Source organism: Branchiostoma floridae, chromosome 19 (genome assembly GCF_000003815.2).
Source record: "Branchiostoma floridae strain S238N-H82 chromosome 19, Bfl_VNyyK, whole genome shotgun sequence".
NCBI classification, from domain to species: Eukaryota; Metazoa; Chordata; class Leptocardii; order Amphioxiformes; family Branchiostomatidae; genus Branchiostoma; species Branchiostoma floridae.
In genome coordinates, this window is record NC_049997.1 from 6,252,694 (window position 1) to 6,279,503 (window position 26,810).

Genomic DNA, 26,810 nt, shown 5'->3' on the forward strand with positions numbered 1-26,810 from the left:
TGGTTCAGTGGGCTGGGAAGATAGCAATTCACACATCCTTGCAAAGTATGGTTGGGTGCCATGCAACAATGGCCCACCACAAAGGATCCACCAGTGCCCAGCAGTGAAATCTAAATATATACAGATACAACAATGGGGCTTACTTTTATGGGGGCAATAAACTAATTTAACCATTTGGCGAGGTTTACCATTTTTTCTGAATATTTGTAAACATCAAATAATCACACAGAGGTTTCACAATTATTCTAAATAAAGATATTTTTGTACAGTTACTTTCAAAATGTTTCTAAAATATTCAAAGGAATTCAAATATATGAGTACTTTCTCAGTCAATTTTTTTAAAATGATTTAATTATTGTGGCTCAGATATTCTTTTATTCAAAATAATTCAGACTAATTTTATTCAAAATATCGCCTAAAAACCCTCATGGTGTCTTGGAATGGACTCTAGTTTCAGCACATTCCAATAACTAGAAAAAAAACGTGTACACACGCAAACCTTGGCAAAATGCCAGCTTTTTTAAAGCACTTGTTTTAAATATTTGAAACAAACAAGCAAATATATGATAACTCAATTTTATGATCAATCATATACTTGCAATTAGTTTGCATTCGCGAGCGTCTTTGGTTTGATCTTTAATGTCTGACGAGAAAATCAATATACAGATCAGTTTCTAGTTTTCAGTCTACAATCATCGGACACCTGTTCGTGTCTTCGGGCTTTTCCGGGCTCTGTGACGTCATCTTCGGGCTCGTTCGATTGTCTCAAAAGAGTGGTCGGACAAGTAGCTTGGCTGCCGGAACACAAACAAAGGGGGAGGTTTTTCCAGGTCACTTCACAAAGGGTGGGATTCCCAGGGAGCTTTAGGTCTATGAATATTCACACCGGAGAAACTGGGAACTGAAAACAAAAGGGGACGTCGCTTGTTATTGTGTCTTTCTTGGCAAGCTTGGAGGATTCTTCTTCTAGCAGTGACGTCTGAGGGCTAGCATCTTTAAGAAAGTGGGAAGACACCACAGGTGTGTCTTGTCTCGTCAGAAGGGGAGATCAAGTTGCAAGCATGGCCGATTCTAACCAGGTGAAAGCGGACAGCACAGGTGTGGAAATGACCCAGCAACAGGCGCACACGCAGGTGAACATCAACAACCTGAATGTGGAGGAGGGGCAAACCACGGACCAGGCACAGAACCAGCCGGTAAACAACTTCCTTTTTCCGAAAATAGTTTCATCAAGTTGGTAGAATATGGGATATAGGAGAATTATTTCTACACAACCACCTACATCGGCTACATATAGCGCTGAGAAGCAGAACTCCAGTTAGAAGCTCTGACGAAGGTGTCTGAGAGACATCGAAACGTAAGAAATGTAAGTACCTGCTGGTTGTGTAAAAAGAATTCTCCTATATCCATGACGCTTTTTTGTCATTACTGCTAAAATTATTTCGTTGTCATTTGGATACGGTATTTCTAACCTCCATTAAAGATAGACCCTGGGCAAGGACGTTATATAGAACGTCTTTGCCCTGAGGTATTGTTTTGGGTGTATGTCTGTGTGTATTTCCGGATATTTGTGCCCAGCATAATTCAAGAACCTCAGGCTGAATTGTAATGCTGTCTGGTATGTGGGTAGGTCTTCGTTGACTTGATTCTAAGTAACAGAAGTATGCCACCATCTGAGATTTGATATACACGTCAGGAAGAAATCGTCTGCTCATTGAGCACTTGACAAGCTTTTATACGGAATTCGGCTTCCCAAAGTCGTCTGAACTCATCAGAATTGAATATGGGCTGGACTCAGACCTATCAGATTAAGAAGTAACGTCCTTGGATTCAGTAATGTTGAAATTGACTTTCATGTCCTGATATTTGTATTATTTTCTGTGATATAAAACATGTCAACATTATCAAATGGCGTTACGCTCAATTCTACAATACAAACGGGAAAGTGGTTATATATACATCATTTTAATCTTTCAATTGGGTCAAATCCACTTGAATAATCAGACCGTCTCATTGGATCAAATTGATATATTTGCTATGAATTTCGACATAGAATAATTAATGCAAAAGAGATATAGGATCTAAACCAAAGCACTAAGATGGTACAAAATGGTCAGCTCTTGGACAGCAGCTTCATTGTACAAATCTTTTGTAGTCTTACCGATATCTGTATGGGGGGGGGGGGGGTATCATAATTAGTGTGTAAAACAAATTACCCCAAATTAGTGCGACCAATTTGCAATAGGGCTTGTCTGTTACCGAAGGTAAATAGTCGGTCCCTTGGGAGTGTTTTGAAAAAGAGACAGACGGAAGTGTCTCTATGGAATATTCTGATATGTCGTATTTAACAACATCGCAATATCAATATTTTCAACGTAGAATATCTTAAAGTTTGTAGTTTAGATGATACTCGCTTCAAGAAACTTGTAAATTCTCTAGAGAAAGACAAAACTGTCCGTTCCAAATCGCACGTACACCACTCACCGTGACACAACACGGAACTTTAACTGAGTGATTTTTCACGCCCCAGGCTGAAAAAACGACGACAGCTGACGCAAGCAAATCAATTACTTGCTGGCTAACTATGGACACGTTTCGTTTCCCTAGAATTCCTGGCTTTATCTATTTATTCATTCATTCGATAGCTCGTTCATTCATTCATTCGATAGCTCGTTCATTCATTCATTCGATAGCTCGTTCATTCATTCATTCATTCATTCATTCTCTCGTTCATTTCTTATCCTAGAATAGTTAACGCTAGAAATATATCTTCCAAGCAAGAAATCTGTATATCATGATGGCACAATGCGGGACTTTAAGCGAATTTGCAGGCCCCTTGATAGGTGTACTGAGGTGGCGTTAAATTATTAGTGATGTGTTCTGGATTGTGGTCAAAACTGTGGCATGTGGGTTGGCAACTTTCGTCACCTTTGTAACTGAAAAAAAGAAGCTAAAGTCCTCCCCGCACGTAATGGTGCAGTCGGTCGGCACCCATCTCTGTATCTGGGATTGTACGTACATAGCTTTCTGCAATCACCGTTAGGCGTCTGGGGAACTAGACTACGGTGCAATCAGGCGGCGCCCATCTCCGTTACTGTGATAGTACGTAGCTTCATGCCATCACAGGCGGCTAACCCACTTGTAGTGGTATGTGTTAAGGTAACATACTCTTTACAAATACCGAGTGCTAAGCAGGTATAACAGCATGTACCATGACCATGTTAAAGTCGGCCGGGAATCGAGTTCACGACCATTTGTCGGGGACGAAACATCCATGTGACGGGGACGACACATCCAAAACGGGGACGAAAGGACTAGGGGACGAAAGATCTAGGGGACGAAAAGACCTGATACCTCGACGGCAAGGTGAACATTCTACCCACCTGACCAATTATCACCGGTTCTAAACTACCCCTCTAATGTTTACAGGATGGAACAGACTACATCTGTCCATGCTGAATCAACAAAACCCACACTCAAAGGGCCTCATTAATTCAACAGCCCTGTTAATACTGTTTACTTTACCTACCGCAAAGAAAGAACATACTCGTATGCATGAGAGGCACACCCTGCGTCGTCGGTGCCTTATGGTTTTGAGCTATAAGTATGTATATATGCTATTATACAAGATGTTCAGCTTGGTTGTCAAAGGGAAAACCGTCAACAAGGGTCTTACTATCCTGTCTGTCACAGGGCAGGTGAATTTTGTTCGATGAATTATAAAATGGCCCAAATTCACTATCGCAAACTCACTAGATCTATGCAATGACTCTTATGTTATATTTAAATATAACGATAGCTAAATTCGTTGGGACAGTCAATTATTACGACGCTAGAGCTGCGTTTATCTCTCATTTGTTCTGCGTTGTTGCAAAAGTGTAGTAAAGCGTGTCCGTTCTACATGATACATATTTGTCTCTCTGTGAACATACACGCATCACACGTACAGCGGCTTTGCTTACAAAATACTAGAAACTTGATGAGATAATTTCCGTTCCCCTGAGCACGTTTGCTGTAATTGGAATGCGCAAACATTTTGAGAGCCAATGAGAATGTCACAGGACTTCAAGAGTCCGGTGGGGTTTCCTGTTGAATTTGTTTATGAACCGGGAGTGTTTATTTGCGTGGTTGTGCTCAGTCAGTTTGCCTGTGTGGTTGTAGCCAGCCTGAAATCATTTTCAGCCCCCTCGATTTTGAATGGAAATCCTATCGAGCACCGAAGGCATGGTGTGACGTTGCGCGTCATTTCTAGGGGATCTGAGTCCCAGAAAATTTTGAAACCTAGACTCTCTGAAACACTATTTCCTGCATTTTGAGGTGCAAATTTGGCTTGTAGACTAAGCTGTTCAATGGCATCTGTTTTGGTGAAGAAGAACACATGGGTTTCATTTTTTTTATATCTTTATTTTTTTTTATATCTTTACATATCAGTTTTTGTCTGTCCCTGGGGACGGAATGGGGAAAACTTTTTTTTCAGTCCCCAGCGGCAAAATTCCTTCAAAGGACTGAAGGACAGGTGCTGGCTACAACCCTACATACACCATTTATGCACGGGTGACCATTGCGTTTGCGGACCACAAAGATATTGCCATGTCGATTTGATCATGTGGCTGACATCCGCGAGCATCAATTTCATCCGTTTCCAAAAGAAAAACTTTGCCCACACTGTAAATCGTAGAAAGCAGCTGTAAATGAGTACATGTAAGCCTTAATTTGAAAACACACACTCTCACACCAACACACACAACAAAAACACACACGCGCACACATACACACAAATGTACACATACACAAACACATAGACACACATGCAGACAGAGACACACACACACACACACACTCACACATACAAATGTACATACAAACAAACAAACTCACGAACTGATCACAATGACTCCATTCCAAAGAGTGCGTGAAAAAATTAACGTTGTGCATTGCTTCCTTAACTACAGCTTGTACAACAAGTGCAAATACAAGGGAAGTCCAAGTTCGTGTTCTTCAAGAGAATGCCGGCCGGCCCGCCCAAAGTCCGACCCCCTCTGGGGATGAACGCTTACGCCCAGAAGAAAACCATGGCGCAAGGCTTCATGGACATGGCGCTTCTCACGGCGAACGCTGCTCAGATGAAACTCGTCATGGTCGAGGTAAGATTGTGCTGAAGCGTTCCTGTGTGTGCCAGAGAGAGAGAATGAGAGGAAGAGAGAGAGAGAGAGGGAAAGAAAGTTTGTGTGTGTGCGAGAGAGAGAGAGAGAGATAGGAACAGAGAGAGAGAGAAAATGAGGGAGAGAGAGTGAGAATGAGCGTTTGTGCATGTGTCAGTTGGTGAGTTTGTTTGTATGTGTATGTGTGTGTGTGTTTATGTTTCTGTGAGTGTGTGTGTTTGTGTGTGTGTGTGTGTGTGTCTCTCTCTCTCTCTCTCTCTCTGTCTGCGTGTGTGTGTGTGCATCTCTGTGTGTGTGTGTTTGCCCTCAAATGTGTGTGTGTGTGCTGGGGTGTATGTGGGTGAGACCGCCTGAACAAAACCGTGTCACCTTAACTCATCACGTATCCATGTTTTCACCTTGCTGTAGGGTCACGACGGGCGGATCCCATTCTTTGACTTCATCATGGCGCTGCTGGGACTGTCCATCGCTTTCCAGATCGTGGTCGGCGCGCTCCTACTGTACAAGAGTCAGTACAACATCGAACAGCACAACGAACAGCACAGGGCCGACAGGTAGGTACAACAATGCGCTGTTACTGTACAAGTTTCAGTACAACAACGAACAGCACAACGAACAGCACAGGGCCGACAGGTAGGTACAGCAATGCGCTTTTACTGCACAGGTTTCAGTACAACATCGAACAGCACAACGTACAGCACAGGGCCGACATGTAGGTGGACAAATGTTGCGCTGTTACTGTACAAGTCTCAGTACAACATCGAACAGCACAACGAACAGCACAAGGCAGACAGGTAGGTACATCAATGCACTTTTACTATGCAAGTCTTAGTACAACATAGAACAGCATGCCGAACAACACAGGGCCGACAGCAATGCGCCCTTACTGCATAGGGCCGACAGTTAGGTACAGCAATGCGCTGTTACGGTACACGTATCAATACAACATAGAACAGCACAACGAACAGCACAGGGCCGATAGGTAGGTACAGCAATGCGCTGTTACTGTACAAGTTTCAGTACAACATAGAACAGCACAACGAACAGCACAGGGCCGACAGGTAGGTACAGCAATGCGCTTTTACTATGCAAGTCTCAGTTCAATATAGACCAGCATGCCGAACAACACAGGGCCGACAGCAATGCGCCCTTACTGCACAGGGTCGACAGGTGGGTACAGCAATGCGCTGTTACTGTACAAGTCTCAGTACAACATCGAACAACACAACGAACAACACAAGGCGGACAGGTGGGTATAACAATGCGCTTTTACTATGCAAGTCTCAGTACAACATCGAACAGCACAACGAACAGCACAGGGCCGACAGGTAGCTACAGCATTGCGCTCCTACTGTACAAGTTACAGTACATCATCGAACAGCACAACGAACAGCACAGGGCCGACAGGTAGGTACAGCAATGCGCTGTTACGGTACACGTATCAGTTGAGTACAACATCGAACAGCACAACGAACAACACAGGGCCGACAGGTAGCTACAGCATTGCGCTCCTACTGTACAAGTCTCAGTACAACATCGAACAGCACAACGAACAACACAAGGCGGACAGGTGGGTATAGCAATGCGCTGTTACTGTACAGGTCTCAGTACAACATCGAACAGCACAACGAACAGCACAGGGCCGATAGGTAGGTACAGCAACTAGTGCGCTGTTACTGTACAGGTCTCAGTACAACATCGAACTGTTGTGGAGAAATGTTTCTAAATCTGTTGGATAGACTATTTTGTTTGGTTTTATTCCCCATTTCTTCAAACAAGCCTATGTGGTTGACCACTTATGGGGCTAATTCTTCTTGCCCTTTTCATCCTGACGAACGATCAGTTCACTGACAGATGGACTCGGCGATGTGCAACCAGACCCGCTGCACTCCTGCACAGTCTGTCAAAAGTTGAGCAAGTGAATGCACGTGAAGGTCTCGTTCCGGTATTACTCCGCCGGTGGACACTCAAACGTAGATCCTTCCAAAATATAAATGAGGCCCCAAATCGTGTGTTTATGTAGGTGATAAATTGCCTTTTATCGCCCCCATGTCATATCGAAGGATTTGAGATGAAAGGTTGTGTATTTCTGACAGGATCGGTTGGAAAAGTTTCGGCATTCGGGCGATTCTCGGACGTGTACGTTTGTTTGTCCTGAGTAATGCGGTAAGCGGGTCACTGAAGGAAAGCCCCACTTTCTGGATAGTTTTTCTGTGCAGTTATAGATATTATAAAAATCGATCCATCGGTCAGATTTTGAGGGTATTTTTTTTATTGATTACTGGATAAGTGCTCTTGTAATAGAAATAAAAACATCTCCAGCAGAACGGTTTCTTTATTGGATTTTCGCCCATTAAAGTTGCATAATAATACATTGTTTTAAATGAGAGAGCAAAAGTCCGGAATGAGACCTTAATAAAAATGAAAAATATTCCTTAAAAATCAACGATTTGAGCTAGGGCAAAAATTTCAAAACAATGTTTACCCAGGATTTAATCTACGATTTTTGAGGGTTCGTTACATTGCGTAACTCTATCCGTTGCCATGGTGACGGACGAGGCCATATTTCGCGGGGTTGATTTACTTCTTCTTTTTATTATACCCGTTTTAGAAGGGTTTGTCATCATCTAGAGTTACGAAAAAGCCACAAAAAGTGCGTTAGTAGGATACAGACATATTGAAAAGCTACATGGATTGTGTAAGGCGTCTATAAAGCATTTCCCGACAAGCACGCACGCACGGAATCTATAGAAATACCCCTTATATTGTAAACCCATTTTCGCGGAACACATGTGTGAGCGTCAAATACAGATATTAGATGTTCCTCCGAAGTTGTGTCTCTTTCAATGACCTACAGAACAGCAAAACAAAGTAAAATTAGTACTGTCTGTGTCCTACTGTCAGGGACAGCGTCCAATACAAGACAAAACGACGCGCTATGCTGTGTCAAGCACGATATTAACTCTTGTTGTATTCTGCTTCTCCCCAAATCGTATGCTTAAAAGTAGGTTAAACTGACTATACAACTAAACGATATGTATCCCTTACTTCGATTTATCTGACCGAAACCTGTGTTGTTGCTTCTCTTTAGACCCCCCCCCCCCCGGGCGAAAACACGCAAACCCACCCACACTTAGACTTAAAGCATGGCCACCGGGCATGGACACGAATCTCCGCCACCCTGCACCTCCCCCCCCCCCCCTTTATCAAAAAGAAAGGAGAAAACCCCAAACGAAGTCTACATCACGTGAATTTCTACATCCGGATCGCAAAATAGTAATATTTCAGCAAATTTCTAGACAGTTACTCCCCCTTTCGTCCAGCAGCATACACAAGCGGTAGTGTATCGAAAAAAGCCATTTCTTGCATTCTCTTCCGCTTTAGATGAAAACCAGATGGACATAGCATATCATTCTAACCCATAGTGTAAAGCAAGCACTTTTAATTGCTGCACCGACACGTCAAAATAGCAATTAAAGTTCTTTTCAAAAATTTGTACTTTTACTAGAGTTGGGTAGGGGGCGCTTCTTATATGCGGCAAGATGTGGGCGACGTTTCTTGAGGCGTTGCTAGGTAACGGTTTGACTTGAGACGGAAATATTTTCAGAGATTATTGGGGGACAAGTATTCTTTTGTTTGCCAAGACATCTTAATAATCGATGGAATTAAGGTCTCGTTCCGGTATTACTCCGCCGGTGGACACTCAAACGTAGATCCTTCCAAAATATAAATGAGGCCCCAAATCGTGTGTTTATGTAGGTGATAAATTGCCTTTTATCGCCCCCATGTCATATCGAAGGATTTGAGATGAAAGGTTGTGTATTTCTGACAGGATCGGGTGGAAAAGTTTCGGCATTCGGGCGATTCTCGGACGTGTACGTTTGTTTGTCCTGAGTAATGCGGTAAGCGGGTCACTGAAGGAAAGCCCCACTTTCTGGATAGTTTTTCTGTGCAGTTATAGATATTATAAAAATCGATCCATCGGTCAGATTTTGAGGGTATTTTTTTTATTGATTACTGGATAAGTGCTCTTGTAATAGAAATAAAAACATCTCCAGCAGAACGGTTTCTTTATTGGATTTTCGCCCATTAAAGTTGCATAATAATACATTGTTTTAAATGAGAGAGCAAAAGTCCGGAATGAGACCTTAATAAAAATGAAAAATATTCCTTAAAAATCAACGATTTGAGCTAGGGCAAAAATTTCAAAACAATGTTTACCCAGGATTTAATCTACGATTTTTGAGGGTTCGTTACATTGCGTAACTCTATCCGTTGCCATGGTGACGGACGAGGCCATATTTCGCGGGGTTGATTTACTTCTTCTTTTTATTATACCCGTTTTAGAAAGGTTTGTCATCATCTAGAGTTACGAAAAAGCCACAAAAAGTGCGTTAGTAAGATACAGACATATTGAAAAGCTACATGGATTGTGTAAGGCGTCTATAAAGCATTTCCCGACAAGCACGCACGCACGGAATCTATAGAAATACCCCTTATATTGTAAACCCATTTTCGCGGAACACATGTGTGAGCGTCAAATACAGATATTAGATGTTCCTCCGAAGTTGTGTCTCTTTCAATGACCTACAGAACAGCAAAACAAAGTAAAATTAGTACTGTCTGTGTCCTACTGTCAGGGACAGCGTCCAATACAAGACAAAACGACGCGCTATGCTGTGTCAAGCACGATATTAACTCTTGTTGTATTCTGCTTCTCCCCAAATCGTATGCTTAAAAGTAGGTTAAACTGACTATACAACTAAACGATATGTATCCCTTACTTCGATTTATCTGACCGAAACCTGTGTTGTTGCTTCTCTTTAGACCCCCCCCCCCCGGGCGAAAACACGCAAACCCACCCACACTTAGACTTAAAGCATGGGCACCGGGGATGGACACGAATTTCCGCCACCCTGGAGCTCCCCCCCCCCCCCCTTTTTTAAAAAGAAAGGGGAAAACCCCCAACGAAGTCTACATCCCGGGGATTTCTACATCCGGATCGCAAAATAGTAATATTTCAGCAAATTTCTAGACAGTTACTCCCCCTTTCGTCCAGCAGCATACACAAGCGGTAGTGTATCGAAAAAAGCCATTTCTTGCATTCTCTTCCGCTTTAGATGAAAACCAGATGGACATAGCATATCATTCTAACCCATAGTGTAAAGCAAGCACTTTTAATTGCTGCACCGACACGTCAAAATAGCAATTAAAGTTCTTTTCAAAAATTTGTACTTTTACTAGAGTTGGGTAGGGGGCGCTTCTTATATGCGGCAAGATGTGGGCGACGTTTCTTGAGGCGTTGCTAGGTAACGGTTTGACTTGAGACGGAAATATTTTCAGAGATTATTGGGGGACAAGTATTCTTTTGTTTGCCAAGACATCTTAATAATCGATGGAATTAAGGTCTCGTTCCGGTATTACTCCGCCGGTGGACACTCAAACGTAGATCCTTCCAAAATATAAATGAGGCCCCAAATCGTGTGTTTATGTAGGTGATAAATTGCCTTTTATCGCCCCCATGTCATATCGAAGGATTTGAGATGAAAGGTTGTGTATTTCTGACAGGATCGGTTGGAAAAGTTTCGGCATTCGGGCGATTCTCGGACGTGTACGTTTGTTTGTCCTGAGTAATGCGGTAAGCGGGTCACTGAAGGAAAGCCCCACTTTCTGGATAGTTTTTCTGTGCAGTTATAGATATTATAAAAATCGATCCATCGGTCAGATTTTGAGGGTATTTTTTTTATTGATTACTGGATAAGTGCTCTTGTAATAGAAATAAAAACATCTCCAGCAGAACGGTTTCTTTATTGGATTTTCGCCCATTAAAGTTGCATAATAATACATTGTTTTAAATGAGAGAGCAAAAGTCCGGAATGAGACCTTAATAAAAATGAAAAATATTCCTTAAAAATCAACGATTTGAGCTAGGGCAAAAATTTCAAAACAATGTTTACCCAGGATTTAATCTACGATTTTTGAGGGTTCGTTACATTGCGTAACTCTATCCGTTGCCATGGTGACGGACGAGGCCATATTTCGCGGGGTTGATTTACTTCTTCTTTTTATTATACCCGTTTTAGAAGGGTTTGTCATCATCTAGAGTTACGAAAAAGCCACAAAAAGTGCGTTAGTAGGATACAGACATATTGAAAAGCTACATGGATTGTGTAAGGCGTCTATAAAGCATTTCCCGACAAGCACGCACGCACGGAATCTATAGAAATACCCCTTATATTGTAAACCCATTTTCGCGGAACACATGTGTGAGCGTCAAATACAGATATTAGATGTTCCTCCGAAGTTGTGTCTCTTTCAATGACCTACAGAACAGCAAAACAAAGTAAAATTAGTACTGTCTGTGTCCTACTGTCAGGGACAGCGTCCAATACAAGACAAAACGACGCGCTATGCTGTGTCAAGCACGATATTAACTCTTGTTGTATTCTGCTTCTCCCCAAATCGTATGCTTAAAAGTAGGTTAAACTGACTATACAACTAAACGATATGTATCCCTTACTTCGATTTATCTGACCGAAACCTGTGTTGTTGCTTCTCTTTAGACCCCCCCCCCCCGGGCGAAAACACGCAAACCCACCCACACTTAGACTTAAAGCATGGCCACCGGGCATGGACACGAATCTCCGCCACCCTGCACCTCCCCCCCCCCCCTTTATCAAAAAGAAAGGAGAAAACCCCAAACGAAGTCTACATCACGTGAATTTCTACATCCGGATCGCAAAATAGTAATATTTCAGCAAATTTCTAGACAGTTACTCCCCCTTTCGTCCAGCAGCATACACAAGCGGTAGTGTATCGAAAAAAGCCATTTCTTGCATTCTCTTCCGCTTTAGATGAAAACCAGATGGACATAGCATATCATTCTAACCCATAGTGTAAAGCAAGCACTTTTAATTGCTGCACCGACACGTCAAAATAGCAATTAAAGTTCTTTTCAAAAATTTGTACTTTTACTAGAGTTGGGTAGGGGGCGCTTCTTATATGCGGCAAGATGTGGGCGACGTTTCTTGAGGCGTTGCTAGGTAACGGTTTGACTTGAGACGGAAATATTTTCAGAGATTATTGGGGGACAAGTATTCTTTTGTTTGCCAAGACATCTTAATAATCGATGGAATTAATAAAAATGAAAAATATTCCTTAAAAATCAACGATTTGAGCTAGGGCAAAAATTTCAAAACAATGTTTACCCAGGATTTAATCTACGATTTTTGAGGGTTCGTTACATTGCGTAACTCTATCCGTTGCCATGGTGACGGACGAGGCCATATTTCGCGGGGTTGATTTACTTCTTCTTTTTATTATACCCGTTTTAGAAGGGTTTGTCATCATCTAGAGTTACGAAAAAGCCACAAAAAGTGCGTTAGTAGGATACAGACATATTGAAAAGCTACATGGATTGTGTAAGGCGTCTATAAAGCATTTCCCGACAAGCACGCACGCACGGAATCTATAGAAATACCCCTTATATTGTAAACCCATTTTCGCGGAACACATGTGTGAGCGTCAAATACAGATATTAGATGTTCCTCCGAAGTTGTGTCTCTTTCAATGACCTACAGAACAGCAAAACAAAGTAAAATTAGTACTGTCTGTGTCCTACTGTCAGGGACAGCGTCCAATACAAGACAAAACGACGCGCTATGCTGTGTCAAGCACGATATTAACTCTTGTTGTATTCTGCTTCTCCCCAAATCGTATGCTTAAAAGTAGGTTAAACTGACTATACAACTAAACGATATGTATCCCTTACTTCGATTTATCTGACCGAAACCTGTGTTGTTGCTTCTCTTTAGACCCCCCCCCCCCCCCGGGCGAAAACACGCAAACCCACCCACACTTAGACTTAAAGCATGGCCACCGGGCATGGACACGAATCTCCGCCACCCTGCACCTCCCCCCCCCCCCTTTATCAAAAAGAAAGGAGAAAACCCCAAACGAAGTCTACATCACGTGAATTTCTACATCCGGATCGCAAAATAGTAATATTTCAGCAAATTTCTAGACAGTTACTCCCCCTTTCGTCCAGCAGCATACACAAGCGGTAGTGTATCGAAAAAAGCCATTTCTTGCATTCTCTTCCGCTTTAGATGAAAACCAGATGGACATAGCATATCATTCTAACCCATAGTGTAAAGCAAGCACTTTTAATTGCTGCACCGACACGTCAAAATAGCAATTAAAGTTCTTTTCAAAAATTTGTACTTTTACTAGAGTTGGGTAGGGGGCGCTTCTTATATGCGGCAAGATGTGGGCGACGTTTCTTGAGGCGTTGCTAGGTAACGGTTTGACTTGAGACGGAAATATTTTCAGAGATTATTGGGGGACAAGTATTCTTTTGTTTGCCAAGACATCTTAATAATCGATGGAATTAAGGTCTCGTTCCGGTATTACTCCGCCGGTGGACACTCAAACGTAGATCCTTCCAAAATATAAATGAGGCCCCAAATCGTGTGTTTATGTAGGTGATAAATTGCCTTTTATCGCCCCCATGTCATATCGAAGGATTTGAGATGAAAGGTTGTGTATTTCTGACAGGATCGGTTGGAAAAGTTTCGGCATTCGGGCGATTCTCGGACGTGTACGTTTGTTTGTCCTGAGTAATGCGGTAAGCGGGTCACTGAAGGAAAGCCCCACTTTCTGGATAGTTTTTCTGTGCAGTTATAGATATTATAAAAATCGATCCATCGGTCAGATTTTGAGGGTATTTTTTTTATTGATTACTGGATAAGTGCTCTTGTAATAGAAATAAAAACATCTCCAGCAGAACGGTTTCTTTATTGGATTTTCGCCCATTAAAGTTGCATAATAATACATTGTTTTAAATGAGAGAGCAAAAGTCCGGAATGAGACCTTAAAGCTAATAGATGGAAAACAAAAAATGCTCTTAAATATGATCTTTTCCTTTCAACTACAGAGCCAACAACTGGGCTACAGGACTGGTCATGTTAATCACAGTCTTGAACGTCTTCATCTCCGCTTTCATCATGCTGGAGGACACCTCATTGCCGCCAGGGGTCGCTTCAACTACAGCATCTTCCCTCCCTGCAGTACCACAGGCGCCGGCGGCGGCGCCACTTCCCACAGAGGCGTCCTCAGCAGGTTAGCGTTGGACAGGGTCGTCCTAAAAACTTCAGTAGGACAGGCATGTGGTAGTGTTGACTGTGTGTATATGAAATTATGTTTAACTGTTAGCATACAGTTATCTGAATGTACTGAAAATTATTGTGCCAATATATAACTATGGGGTGAAATGCTAAACCCCTTTATATTTCACAACTTTCTTTAAAGACTAAATAAACAACATATAATTTTTGGACAATAAAGTCAAGACTTTAACATTCGTCGCTATATGAAATAGTAATTTTTTTTTCAATATAACTGTATGCACTCACAGACGTCTTGTTTCTGAGCTGCGCCCGACTATATATGATGTGCACCAATAGATAAACTTTTGCATACTGTTATCATGTTTGTATATACATGTATCTTAATGTTGCATAGTGTTAGCACGATTTATTATAATGCATTGTAATCATTAAGTTTCCCTCAGTAACTGGAATGGTAGGTAGCCACTAGTACATAGAAATAAGCCAAGTAAGGGAAACGTTATCATATAATAATGTCTTCACTGACTCTCTCTATACACTGACTCAATGTATTTACCTATTAGTAAGCGCTTTTCTTGATGCTTCCAATTTTACTAACTGACGCCTTCTTGTTCCAAACTTATAGTTGGTTATACGACGACAATCAGAGCTCTTTTGGCGCAGAGTACCACCTGCATCTGTCCAACAACGATGTAACACAATCGACTGACAGCTATTAACGAATCTCACTCTTTGGTGTGGTCGCTAACCTTAAAAGTGGTCGATGAGAAAATTGTATCATTCTGGTTCCTTGTCTGTTATGCGTTAGGAAGGGTACAATATGGTGTAACATCACTAAAAAATGAGTTATGTTTTATTGTGGTGGGCTTTCTGTGTTTCTTTGGGTGATCGTTTCAATTCAATTCACAATGTTGTTCTTTATGTTTGAGAAAACTGTTATTTTTGCACGATCTTGTTTTCAATATCACGTCTGTGTTGTGAGTATGACGAATACGAATAAGTTCAGTCACTTCTCGTTTTAATGTTTTTTTTTCATAAAAAAGATTTGTAGATGCTTCTCAGATAGATTATAATGTATCATATTGAGCACTCGAGTTTATTTCACCATATTTATACTAGCAATGCACTTTGTGTTCCAAACTATTAAACAATAAGACAACGTACTAATAGAAAATTACAGTGATTAACATGTAAATACTGCTCTTAGTTTTCTGTACCCTATAATTCTACTAGCCAAGCGAATTTACTGTGGCACATATGCACATTAATGCTATTGCTGAATATCGATAGGCACCGTTTATAGTATATATCAATAATTTTGCCATTGTCGAACACTTCTCCTATGCAGAAAATTGAAAATGTGGCTTAACATATATGAGATATTGTCGTTCTTGTGTGTAATCACCTTTATGTACATGTGTGTGTGTGTGTGTGTGTGTGTGTGTGTGTAATTAACTATCTACTTGTATGTGTGTGTGTGTGTGTAATTAACTATTTACATGCATGTGTGTGTGTGTGTGTGTATGTGTAATTAATTATCCACATGCATGTGTGTGTGTGTATGTATAAGTAACTATTTACATGCATGTGTGTGTATGTAAGCTTGTGTGTTTTGTGTGTGTTTGTGTACAAGCATGTTTATGTGTTTGATCGTGGATGTTGGCCATATACAACAAGTCAAGTCAGCATGGCCTTATCTAAATAACAACTGGGCAGTTCTACCGATCGCACATTACACAGATATATATACATATATATTCTCATCACGCATTAGCACTTATCATGAACACAAATGATCTAAGCCACGAAGCAGAACAACAACTTCCCCAAACCGCCCACGGCAATGTTAACGTAAATTTTACCCTACCACAAATTATCGCCACAACTTGGGACACTTCACTGCGTATAAAGGAATGTCTGCGTAAGTTTACCACAACATAAATCGATCCAAGTAGGCCTGAATATGTCGTCTAAGACCAAGGATTCTAACCAGGCACGAGAGATGGCGCAAACACCGAACCACGGAGGCCAAGAGGTGACCCAAACAGACCTGGTAATTATGACCTTGTGTGTGTGTCTCGAACGAGTCGCCATGTTACTGTTATTGTTCGAAAACGCACCATGTAAACATGACTGAAATGTTTTGCTGTAAACTGGGAACATTGTGCGTACGTATTGGTTCTATTAAGCCGTTGATGACACAGAGAAACAATCGAGGGAATGTATAATCATATAAAGTTACATGTGTATTATGTATCTAAACATGACGCTTAATACATAGAGTGTATATAGGCGTGGCCTTCGTACGTATTGTTAAGGTCAGACCAACATAGGGTGTGTATAAACAATGGTGTCACCGCACATTTTCAACCTTGTTTCATATTGAACGACTTAATGGTTGAGACTAATCTTACGTTTTCTTGCTAACATGATAACGCCATTAATTATCATTGGATAAAGAGACAGAAATTAGTAGAGTACGTTGCAGACAGGATTCTTATATGAATGCTTGTATAATGAGGGGGTAGGGGAGGGGTTGCATGGCATAGTTGTTAGGACTGCCTGAGGCCAAGGCCGCTGTACGTGTGTTAAGCAGGGCGGCAATTTTGAAACGTCTCACAAAGGTGCAAATATGAACACTGATGTTGACATATGGAAACTTCACTTGCCATCCTATTCGTACCATCAGTTTGACGTACATTTGTCTTTAAGTCTTCTAAAGGTGGGTTATATTGTAACTGGCAATTCAAGGTCATCACCATTCCCATGGTAAGTAGGGATCTGTACCAAACAAGTTCATACCACCCCATCTGCACAGCTGATTCCAGAGGTGGAACAGGAACAGCATCAGCATAAGAAACCGAAATTTAAGAACTTAAGAGCGATGATGAAGGGACCTAGCACGAAAGGATGTGCCCTGGACAAGAACAGCTTCACACACAAGAAGACCATGGCGCAAGGCTTCATGGACATGGCACTGATGACAGCAAACGCCGCTCAACTCAAACTGGTGCTGTATGAGGTCAGGGTTATAGTTAAAGAATAGAATTCGTTTCGATTGATGGAATTCGTTTCGAAGAATAGAATTCGTTTCGAAGAATAGAATTCGTTTCGAAGAATAGAAGTCTTTTTTATATTCTTTTCGATGTAGATTAGAATGTTTCTGTTACTTGAAAGTTCTTCTGCGTTGGTAGGATTCACTCTGAGTAAAGTTAAGCTTTAATTTCCAACACAAAACGCGTGCTTTTTGCTACTTATGATCCACTGGTCACATGTGTGGATTGTTTGTCCCATTCATGACAAAGACTGAAGTTGGGGTCAAAAATTTGGGTTAACTTAAAGTGTTGGAAATTACAGCCTAATTTTGCTCAAAATAATTCTTTGGAACTCTTTGTGAACAGTAGATCTCTTCCTAGTACTAGCGTTCTAGTCCACGAATAGAATTGTCTTTGGAGTACTTTCTTTCCCACTATCTGATAATATAAGGCATGTACCTCATCAGGAACGCTCTGTATTTTGACTTGACTTGTATTTTATCGTAAACTTCCAGGGCAGACACGGCCGAGTTTTCCTGTTCGAGTTCGTGATGTTCCTGCTGGTGTGTTCCATCCTGGTACAGATCCTGGTGGGAATACTCCTGTTCATCAAGTCCCGCTACAACATCGAGGACCCGGAGCACCATAAATACTGCGAAATGTAAGTACTTGAAAGTAGGGGTGGGTACCGGTACAGAAAAGTAAGATACAGGTCCAGTTCAGGTCCAGAGGGTCCTGAACCTGGACCGAATTGTTTGTGAAAACTTGCTAATGGGCGATACTCAAAACAGTGGTTCAATTTTCTACAAACATATCTATTTGGCGGAATATCCGACCCCCACTGGCGTTTTAAAATCCTGTTTTCATGTAAATTCTGTACGTTTGACGGTAGAAACTCTACTCTACTACACTCTTGCTGTTTTCTTGAACCGGTAAGCGCCAAAATGAGTAAACACCTCCCAATTAGTCTACTCTTTTTCTACTCGGTTCAAAATCAAGTCCACTGATTTTTCAGGTCATTTTTTTCGGACCGGTTTAACAAGAAAAATCAGTTATTCACGATCAAACAGTACCAAGATCTTCTGAAAATGATTTTATTAGCTAAATCTAAACCAAACTAAACTTTCAGGGCCAACAACTGGGCTACAGGGTTGGTGATGATCGTCACCATCCTCAACGTCTTCATTTCGGCCTTCGTCATGGTGGAACAGTCACCTGCGTCATCGCCATCGTCTACGCATGCGCCTGTAACGGTTGCTGGGCAACCGGCTCTTCCATCGGTTGGTCTGACTCCTGCGTTCGAAATACCAGGTGACGGTATTGGGAAAATCTTTTGCTTTGGTTTGTCTTGAATCTAATACATTTTGGTAATAGAAAGATCTGCAATCTCATCGGCCTTTCTAACTTTTCCCATCCCTAGCGCTGTGCCATTGGTAAATGTCACTTTGTACGTATTTCCTCACTGGACCCAGTTTTATTTTACTAACAAAATGCATTTATTTTACAACAATTAGAATGCACGATATCCAAAACTGTTGGTGAAGAGTCTGGTACTTTTTGTAGTAATGACTTTAGTTCAAACTTCCTAACTTCTTTTCTAGCAAACACCCGACCGATAACAACCACCCGAGTGCCAACTACAGCCTGCGTGTGTCCGACTTGCCCTGTGGATTGACCTGTTATTATGAATTGCAGTTTAGTTTAATTACTGAGGATTGAAAGGCAGAAATGATGATTACAACACCGGATGTGCCTTCTGAAGCTTCCCATGTATAAATCATGATCGTGCTTTTCATAATCAGAATAAACTTCTAAGGATTAGGATTTAGCCAAATGACTGTAGGGTCCCTTTTCTTAGGTTTACGTACATAAGGACTGTAATGATTTTGCTTACATAAAGCCTGTACAAACTTCGTTATTTGTTCACGACAATTATTGTGCTGCGAAGCCAACGTATCAGAAAAAAAGGAACCAGACAAACCATTTGTCTGTACAATAAGGAATCCCTATTGTAATTGTCGTTGTCAACATCGTGTGTTCTTGCCAAACGGTGGAAGTGTAGAGTGCTTAAGCGCTTACTTATTGTATGTGACACTGTATGTATAGACCAGGTGCCTGATATATTAGGTAAATTAGTGATTAGTACATCACCATCAATTCATGTCGTGTCACATCATTTGCCAAATTTCAAAGTTAATGTTGCAATACATTTTTCGCTGAGGTGACAAAATTGTCTGACTCTCTGTTTCTTTCAGTTGACATACCAAGTCAAATATTGTGATTCTCTGAAGTCGATGTCAGTATGTGAAAGAAAACTTTTTCTTTTGAAATTCAACTAAATAAATTTACTTCTACTACTACTACTACTACTACTACTACTACTACTACTACTACTACTACTACTACTACTGAATGGTGAATGACTGACTGAATGAATGAATGGATGATTGAATGAAAGAAAGAAAGAATGAATGAATGAATGAATGAATGAATGAATGAATGAATGAATGAATGAATGAATGAATGAATGCATGAATGAATGAATGAATGAATGAATGAATGAATGAATACACCGTGTTGTATTTTATTTATGTCACATCCAGGTCGGTAAACACTGATTTAATTGCCAAGCTCTTCATAAAATGGATAAGATTTTGACATATTGTTTCAACCTGCACCAACAACTTTATATGCTTTAAGAACATAAATTCGAAAAAAATCTAACAAAAGAAGCCCGTTCGCTTTCATTGTAGTGCGTTCTATTTAATCGATGGAAGCCTGTATGATATACAACCAAGAAGACTGGGTGATACGGAAAATTATCACCCGGTCCGAGTCTCTGTCCTCTTTCTTTCATTCAAAGACCAACGGAAACTGTGGTAATAACGTTGAACCACAAATTTTTAATTTCCCAGCTGATGACAAGCTTTTTTTACACCTTGGACTTATGTTTAGTGTTTGACTCTCAGACACCGTCTTGTATCAGCTAGAAAAGAAGGGCATGCCACAGGTGCTGTAATACATCGTATGACTATGACTGACTGACAGACATGCTCACGCTTTCTACACACGGCGGCGGGATGTTAACGTTCTTTGTCACGGCCTGCAGTTTTAAGAACTGAGAAGCGTGACGGCACGCTGGCAGAGGACAATATAATAGCGTTTACACTTAAGACATCTTCACGGCGGTGAGCATCTAGACGTGGAAACAACAAGCTAGCGACAGACACAGAGGAGCGAGCCGAACTGTCATCGTATCCATTTGATAAGGTGAGTTAGTGCTAGCTGTTCTTAACAGCCCGGTCACACGCGTCGTGCAATCGACGTGCAATTATCGTGCGATCCTCGTACGATCAATTATCGTGCGATCCTCGTACGATCGCAGTCTGAGGACATGCTTGGGATAGTCTTATTTAGTTCTCTGAAAATAGATTTTGATTGACATTCAGTCACAGACGTCAATCAGGCATTAGGGAGTGATAATTTTGGTGATATCTTTTAATTTGGCCTGAAGAAGGAAAAACATTGAGTTTTGCTGCTGGGGAAAAATAGAAGAGCAGGGCACCCCTTCATGACGTCATGGCACAGTCTTTATTGGACACAAGAAAAGTACAGCGACTTTTGTAAGGTCTTCTACAACTATACATGCAAACAAAAACAACAAGTGGATACAAGTCAATATTCGGCGCCCGACAAGGACGTTCATGGATAATGTATTTTGTTAACAACTCTGTATTTCTGATACCGTTAGTTCTAACGCTTGTGTTGGTATGGATAAGCTGGTTAGAAAGCGATCTTATTTTTACGCCTTTTATCTATTCATTTGCTTGTTTTCAAGCTTGCCATTGTAAGACTATATGTGCAGTTTTTAGTAACATATAGATGTAACGTTGGTGATTATCATTCCAGTGTATGTTTGTAAAGTTACTTCAAGAATTATGGCCCCTCCGATGCAAAATCATGACTCAACATTTTGTTTGGCCTTACCCCGTCCTTGCACTATTGCCAATTGCAAGCACCGAAACTTTACACATGCCATTAACATATTTTACCTTCGTCGTGAAGGAATATGTTTTCCTGTGTGTCTGACTGTTTGTTAGGCTTCGTTTCTGTCTGTGTGCTTGAAAAATGTACCTTGTACGGAATGACATCACCAGAAGCATTAATTTTAATTTTAACATCACTTGGTAAAACCTTAGCCCCAGGGTTGTAGCCAGCACCTGTCCTTCAGTCCTTTGAAGGAAGTTTGCAGCTGGGGACTGAAAAAAGTTTTCCCCATTCCGTCACCAGGAACAGACAAAAATTCTTCCTCACCAAAACAGATGCCATTGAACAGCTTAGTCTACAAGCAAAATTTGCACCTCAAAATGCAGGAAATAGTGTTTCAGAGGGTCTTGATTTAAAAATTTTCTGGGACCCAGACCCCCTAGAAATGATGCGCAACACCACGCCATGCCTTCGGTGCTCGATAGGATTCCCATTCAAAATCGAGGGGACTGAAAATGATTTCAGGCTGGCTACAACCCTGCTTAGCCCTGAAAAGTTTGCTGTACCTGCACCATTGTTTATACAGGCTGGGATCCGTGGCAGTTGTGGTCAACGCTAACCTGCATGGTACGGTTGTTTGTTTTACGAATCATTACCACTTTCAAACCATTTCACCATGCATTCAAGAATAGGAAAGACACAAAAGTGGAAGACACGCACCAACAGTGGCGTGCTATAACAACTATGCTGTTGATATTTTTGCTGCCATCTTTTGATGCCAGTGAATCCATGGAATACCCGAAAGAAACAGGTCAAAATTTGCCTGAGTGTACGTTGACCTGGCTGAGCAAATAAAGCCCCATGAGATTGGAAAGCCATGTACAACAAGAGTTTAACAGTACAGATAATATCTTAGATTATTGCCAAAAATGTTTGAACAGCAGCGTACTTGCTAAAGTTTTTTTTAATCACTATTTTGCAGTACTGGTCACATACACAAGCATCCCGCGACTTTGACAACATCACGATTATCACTTCGAAGATACATTTGCTTCTTGATAATAATCAAGTCAAATCAAATCGTACTTCTTCACACAGGAATATTATTTGAACAACCCGGGAGCCAAAAATGGCAGAGGCGGTGGTTCCTTCAACAGATGAGGAGGGAATTGGCGTTCAGTTAAAACGGCTTCCCAAACAGTTCGCCTTGACTGAGGATGCAACCATTGAGATGGGAAAAGAGGAGGCACTGGCAGAAGCTGAGAAAAGGCTTAGGGATATGCAGGCAACAACAACAAGAAGGAGCCTCTCTAGACAACAGGTGAGGAAAATACAGTCACCACTTAGAGTTAGATTTTAACTTGAAAGTTCATCTGTGTTGGTAGAAGTCATTCTTGAAATAATTGAACTGTAATTTCCAACAAATGAATGAGCTCACCCCAATTTTCGACTGCACAGCATCAGTCTTTGTCAAGGAATGAACAATCCACTGTTGTCGTGACGTCACGTTATGCAGATACAGAACGCGTGACCCAGTGAGCAGTGGTGGGCGCCATAGACTTCCTGCAACCTATGATCCACTGCTCACTGAGTCACGTGTTCTGTCAGCATAACGTGACGTCACGACAGCAGTGGATTGTTCATTCCTTGACAAAGACTAATGCTGTACAGTCGAAAATTTTGGTGAGTCCAATTTTTGTGGGAAATTACAGTTCAACTATTTCTAGAAGATAGAGTTAGATTTATTCGATCAGAGAAAAGTAATGGAGACACTGTAGAAAAAAACCTAAGCAAAAAGATATCCATAGCATGCAGATGGACCTTATACAGGTGCACACATACTACAGTAAGCATGCTTCTATAATCTGCAGTCGACTCCAGAGTCTGAGCAGCATAGCAAGGACACCTTCACCCAGACAAAGTCCATGGCGCAAGGCTTCATGGACATGGCGCTGTTGGTGGCAAACGCTGGCCAGCTCAAACTGGTCTTGACTGAGGTCAGTGATAAGCCCCCCTTTCGGCGATCGCGATGCACTCTAACTGCGACCTACAAAGGATATTTCTAACCTTTGATTTCATATTTGGTATATTATCAGTTCAGTTCAGTTATCCATCAGGTGATACTATAAAGTTCTTCCAGACGACTCTATATCATACAGCATGTAAAAGTGTGACTGAGAGGACAAATGGACACATAAAGTGTAAAAAAATTCGTTTTTTTAAATACGATTCGTTGAGCGATATGTCAAACTTTAGGTTGCAGAGAGAGCGCGGCGAGAGCACCGTCCTAGTGGAAAGGGGGTATAAAGAGTTAGCTTTTGAGGAAAAAAGTTTGCAATAAAAGGTTGTTGTTTTTGTTCTGTTCGAGAGTTATTGTCAAATAGAATTCCTCTCCAACAATAGAATTCAGCATCTAATGTATATCTGTTGTGCATCGGGTGTCATAACATTTCAATTTTAAGTTAAGCAAAATATTGTTAGGATATATATGTTTATTTATTATTTTCACATTGATACTGTTCAGATGTTTGGCCCAATTGTAAAAACTCATAATTCAGCCATTTGTTCTGCGAGTGTTTTTAATCAAATAAACATCTCTCTTTCTCTCTCGCTCCCTCTCTCTCTCCCTCCCTCTCTCTCCCCCTTCTCTCTGCTCTGCCCTCTCTCTCCGCTCTCTGTCTCTCCCTCTCTCTGGAGTATTTTACTGTACATGTGTGCATCATACTTACAGGGAAGACGTGGTCGGATCTTCATGTATGAGTTTGTCCTCGCCCTGCTGGTGTCTTCCATCATTGTGCAGATTGTGGTGGGGATCCTGCTATACATCAAGTCCCGTCAGAACGAAAACAACCCGACTCATCGGAAACGCCTCAATATGTGAGTACAGAAAAGAAGTCTCAAAGTCCATGGTAACTGTGCCCACATAATTTGGCATATAATATGGCTGTCAGCTGATGTCAATCAATTTTGGTTGTTCAGGGCAGGTTGAATGCCCATTTGGGACTGTTAAGAAGTGGTTGCCGGTTGGGGAAGACAGGTGATTGCTTGGGAGGGGTTTTTAACTATGTAAAAATGGACGGGACTGTTTCAATGTGTCCTCTGACGGCAGGTGGTTGCCTGCCCCAGGTGGTTCCTCGGACAGGTTTCACTGTACTTATAGTTTATTGGCTTATTGGCATCCGAAGACAATGGTAGGCAGACATGGTGGGTTATTGGGCGACCAATTTGCCTGGCTTGCACGTGACTTTTTACGGTTAAGGTGGAGCGTGCACTTCCTTCTCCACCCTCTTGTCTGCTGGCGCACTTATAGTACTTATAGTAGGATGTGTATATATTAACCTGGTATGCAGTCTACCCTTCTGTACTATACATCCAAACCACATGAAAACACCAGCGTTTTAGAGCTTACTAAGCAAGGCTAAAACTCTGTTATTAAAAAAAAAACAACTCTTAACACTCTTAACAGTTACCTGTTATGTCCAGGTTCAAAATGACAACATATCCAAAAATGATTTACTGTTAGTTTTACCAACTTGAAGGTAGGCTAAATATTAGTGCATATGCTAAGCAAAAGTTTACTAAAGGTCTCTAAGTCTGTGCTTGAGGATGACCTTTGTCTATCAGGAATTAGACACTTTTGGGATGCGTGACGTCAGGATTGGGTCAAAGGTTATCAGAGAAGTCGATACCTGCCGCCGTCCAGCTCTAAGCTTTATTTAGTTATTTATTTCTGTTTTCTTTATACAGGGTAGACACACTCAGTACTTTGCGCATTGCTTTCCAGGCGTGCCCTGTACAGAATAGCATACACAAAATAGCATAACAAAGAAACTTAACAATGAACAAACCAAATTAACAATATATATAAACATCAATCAAAATCGTAACTCATTAATCAAAGCTTGCTGTTTGCGTTGTACTTTCAGGGTGAACAACGTGAGTACAGGGTTGGTGATGATCATCACTGTCCTGAACGTCTTCATCTCGGCTTTCGTCATCGTGGATCAGTCAGTATTTCCATCAACTGCGCAGGCGCCGGCAACGGTTGCCTGGCAACCAGTTCTTCCCACAGTCGGCCCTACGACCAGTACTCTTGGTAATACCCCCTTTCCACTAAGAGGACGCTCTCGCCGCGCACTCTCTGAGACATGGAATTTGACATATCGCTGAACGAATTGTATAGAAAAGAAACGATTTTTTAACACTTTGTGTGTTTTATTTGCTGACCTCCCATTCACACTTTTTCATGCTGTATGATATACCCAGTATGAAATCAAAGGTTACACATATCCTATTAAGGTCGCAGTTAGAGCGTATTGCGATCACCGTCTACTGGAAAGGGGGCCTAAACTCCAGCTTGCGAAACTCGTCTGCTTAAACTCGTCTGCTTTAGTTTCTCTTTAACCATTTTGTAACGCAAAGATCTTTGATTTGTAACTCGTCAGCCTTTCTAGACTGCTGAACCCACAGACGTCTGGTGTTGTTACTATTCCATGTAACGGGCTTCTAACCATCTTTGAAGTTCGGATTTCGGATTCAGTTTCTCTTTAATCAGCTTTTAACGCAACGATCTTTGACTTCGGTGGCTTTTCTAGACTGCATACCTACATGTATACACGTCTAGTGTTGTGTTTTTGACGACGCCTCAGGGGAGTCGTCAAGTGGTATATATTACATTCAGTCTGCAAAAATTCTAGGAATCGCACAGGCATTTTTCCAAGAATGCTAGTACTCCACAACAGTATGCTGGGTATGCACCCCCCCCCTAAATCTGTTCCAGATGTATCTCTGGTATGCAATGGTGGAAGATTTAGGTCACCATTGTGCTGTACCGGGGATAGTACGTCTGCTGGCTGTAGGTTTATGTTACAGGTGGGCTAGTATATTATGCCAGGGATAGTGCGACAGGGAAGTTCCAGTCTATTTCTGATTTGAGCTGTATTGTTGTACCCTCAATCGTCGTCATGGCAATAATACATTTCTATTGCCAGTCTTGTTGAATTAGGAAAGTCGTTTCCATACTCGACTCAGTTTTCGTTTCGTGAGTAGATTAGGATGTGTGACACTAGAAACTGTCGGTGAAGGGTCAATTGTTTATTCTGCATTCTGGTGACTTTATCTCTAACACCTAGTTCCTGATTTCTTTCGTAGCACACACCACTCCGACGACGGCCGCAAACGTGCCCGCTTCAACCTGCGTGTGTCCAACTTTTCCAACGGATTGACCTGTTACGCTAATTCACCTTTATTCGGAGGTTAACCTATAGCCGTTGTTTTTTAAAAACAGGGTATTCAGGGATATAAAGTCAAAGGACGGTTTTAAAATTGTGATATTTTGAACACATTGCAGTTTGAAACCGCCGTTGACCTGACATCCCTAAATACATTCTGTATTAATTCTATAAACAACGAATATAGGTTACCCCACGGATAAAGGTGAAGTAGCGTTACATGTAGCTAGTTGACGACAGGCAGTTACTGAGGCATCATAAAAACAT

The 26,810-nt window shown here is 41.4% G+C and overlaps 2 protein-coding genes across 3 annotated transcripts; both read left to right on the forward strand.

Annotated features, from left to right (window-relative positions):
* The first annotated feature begins 556 nt into the window (after positions 1 to 556).
* Positions 557 to 19,260, forward strand: LOC118406553 (ninjurin-1-like). Of its 2 annotated transcripts, none has more exons than XM_035806642.1 (5): positions 557 to 1,196; positions 4,953 to 5,144; positions 5,571 to 5,716; positions 18,455 to 18,605; positions 18,927 to 19,260. In XM_035806642.1, the coding sequence occupies exons 1-5, from the start codon at positions 1,062 to 1,064 to the stop codon at positions 18,942 to 18,944; spliced, it is 642 nt and encodes a 213-aa protein (XP_035662535.1). In that variant the 5' UTR covers positions 557 to 1,061; the 3' UTR covers positions 18,945 to 19,260. The 2 variants fall into 2 exon arrangements, with proteins under 2 accessions (XP_035662535.1, XP_035662534.1); XM_035806641.1 differs by lacking the exons at positions 18,455 to 18,605; positions 18,927 to 19,260 and adding exons at positions 14,098 to 14,282; positions 14,916 to 15,663 and having other exon boundaries at positions 569 to 1,196.
* Positions 19,261 to 22,441: 3,181 nt separating this feature from the next.
* Positions 22,442 to 26,537, forward strand: LOC118407129. The gene is made up of 5 exons (XM_035807548.1): positions 22,442 to 22,633; positions 23,184 to 23,309; positions 24,044 to 24,189; positions 25,239 to 25,408; positions 26,464 to 26,537. Exons 1-5 carry the CDS (start codon positions 22,442 to 22,444, stop codon positions 26,535 to 26,537), a joined length of 708 nt encoding a protein of 235 aa, XP_035663441.1.
* Positions 26,538 to 26,810: the final 273 nt, after the last annotated feature.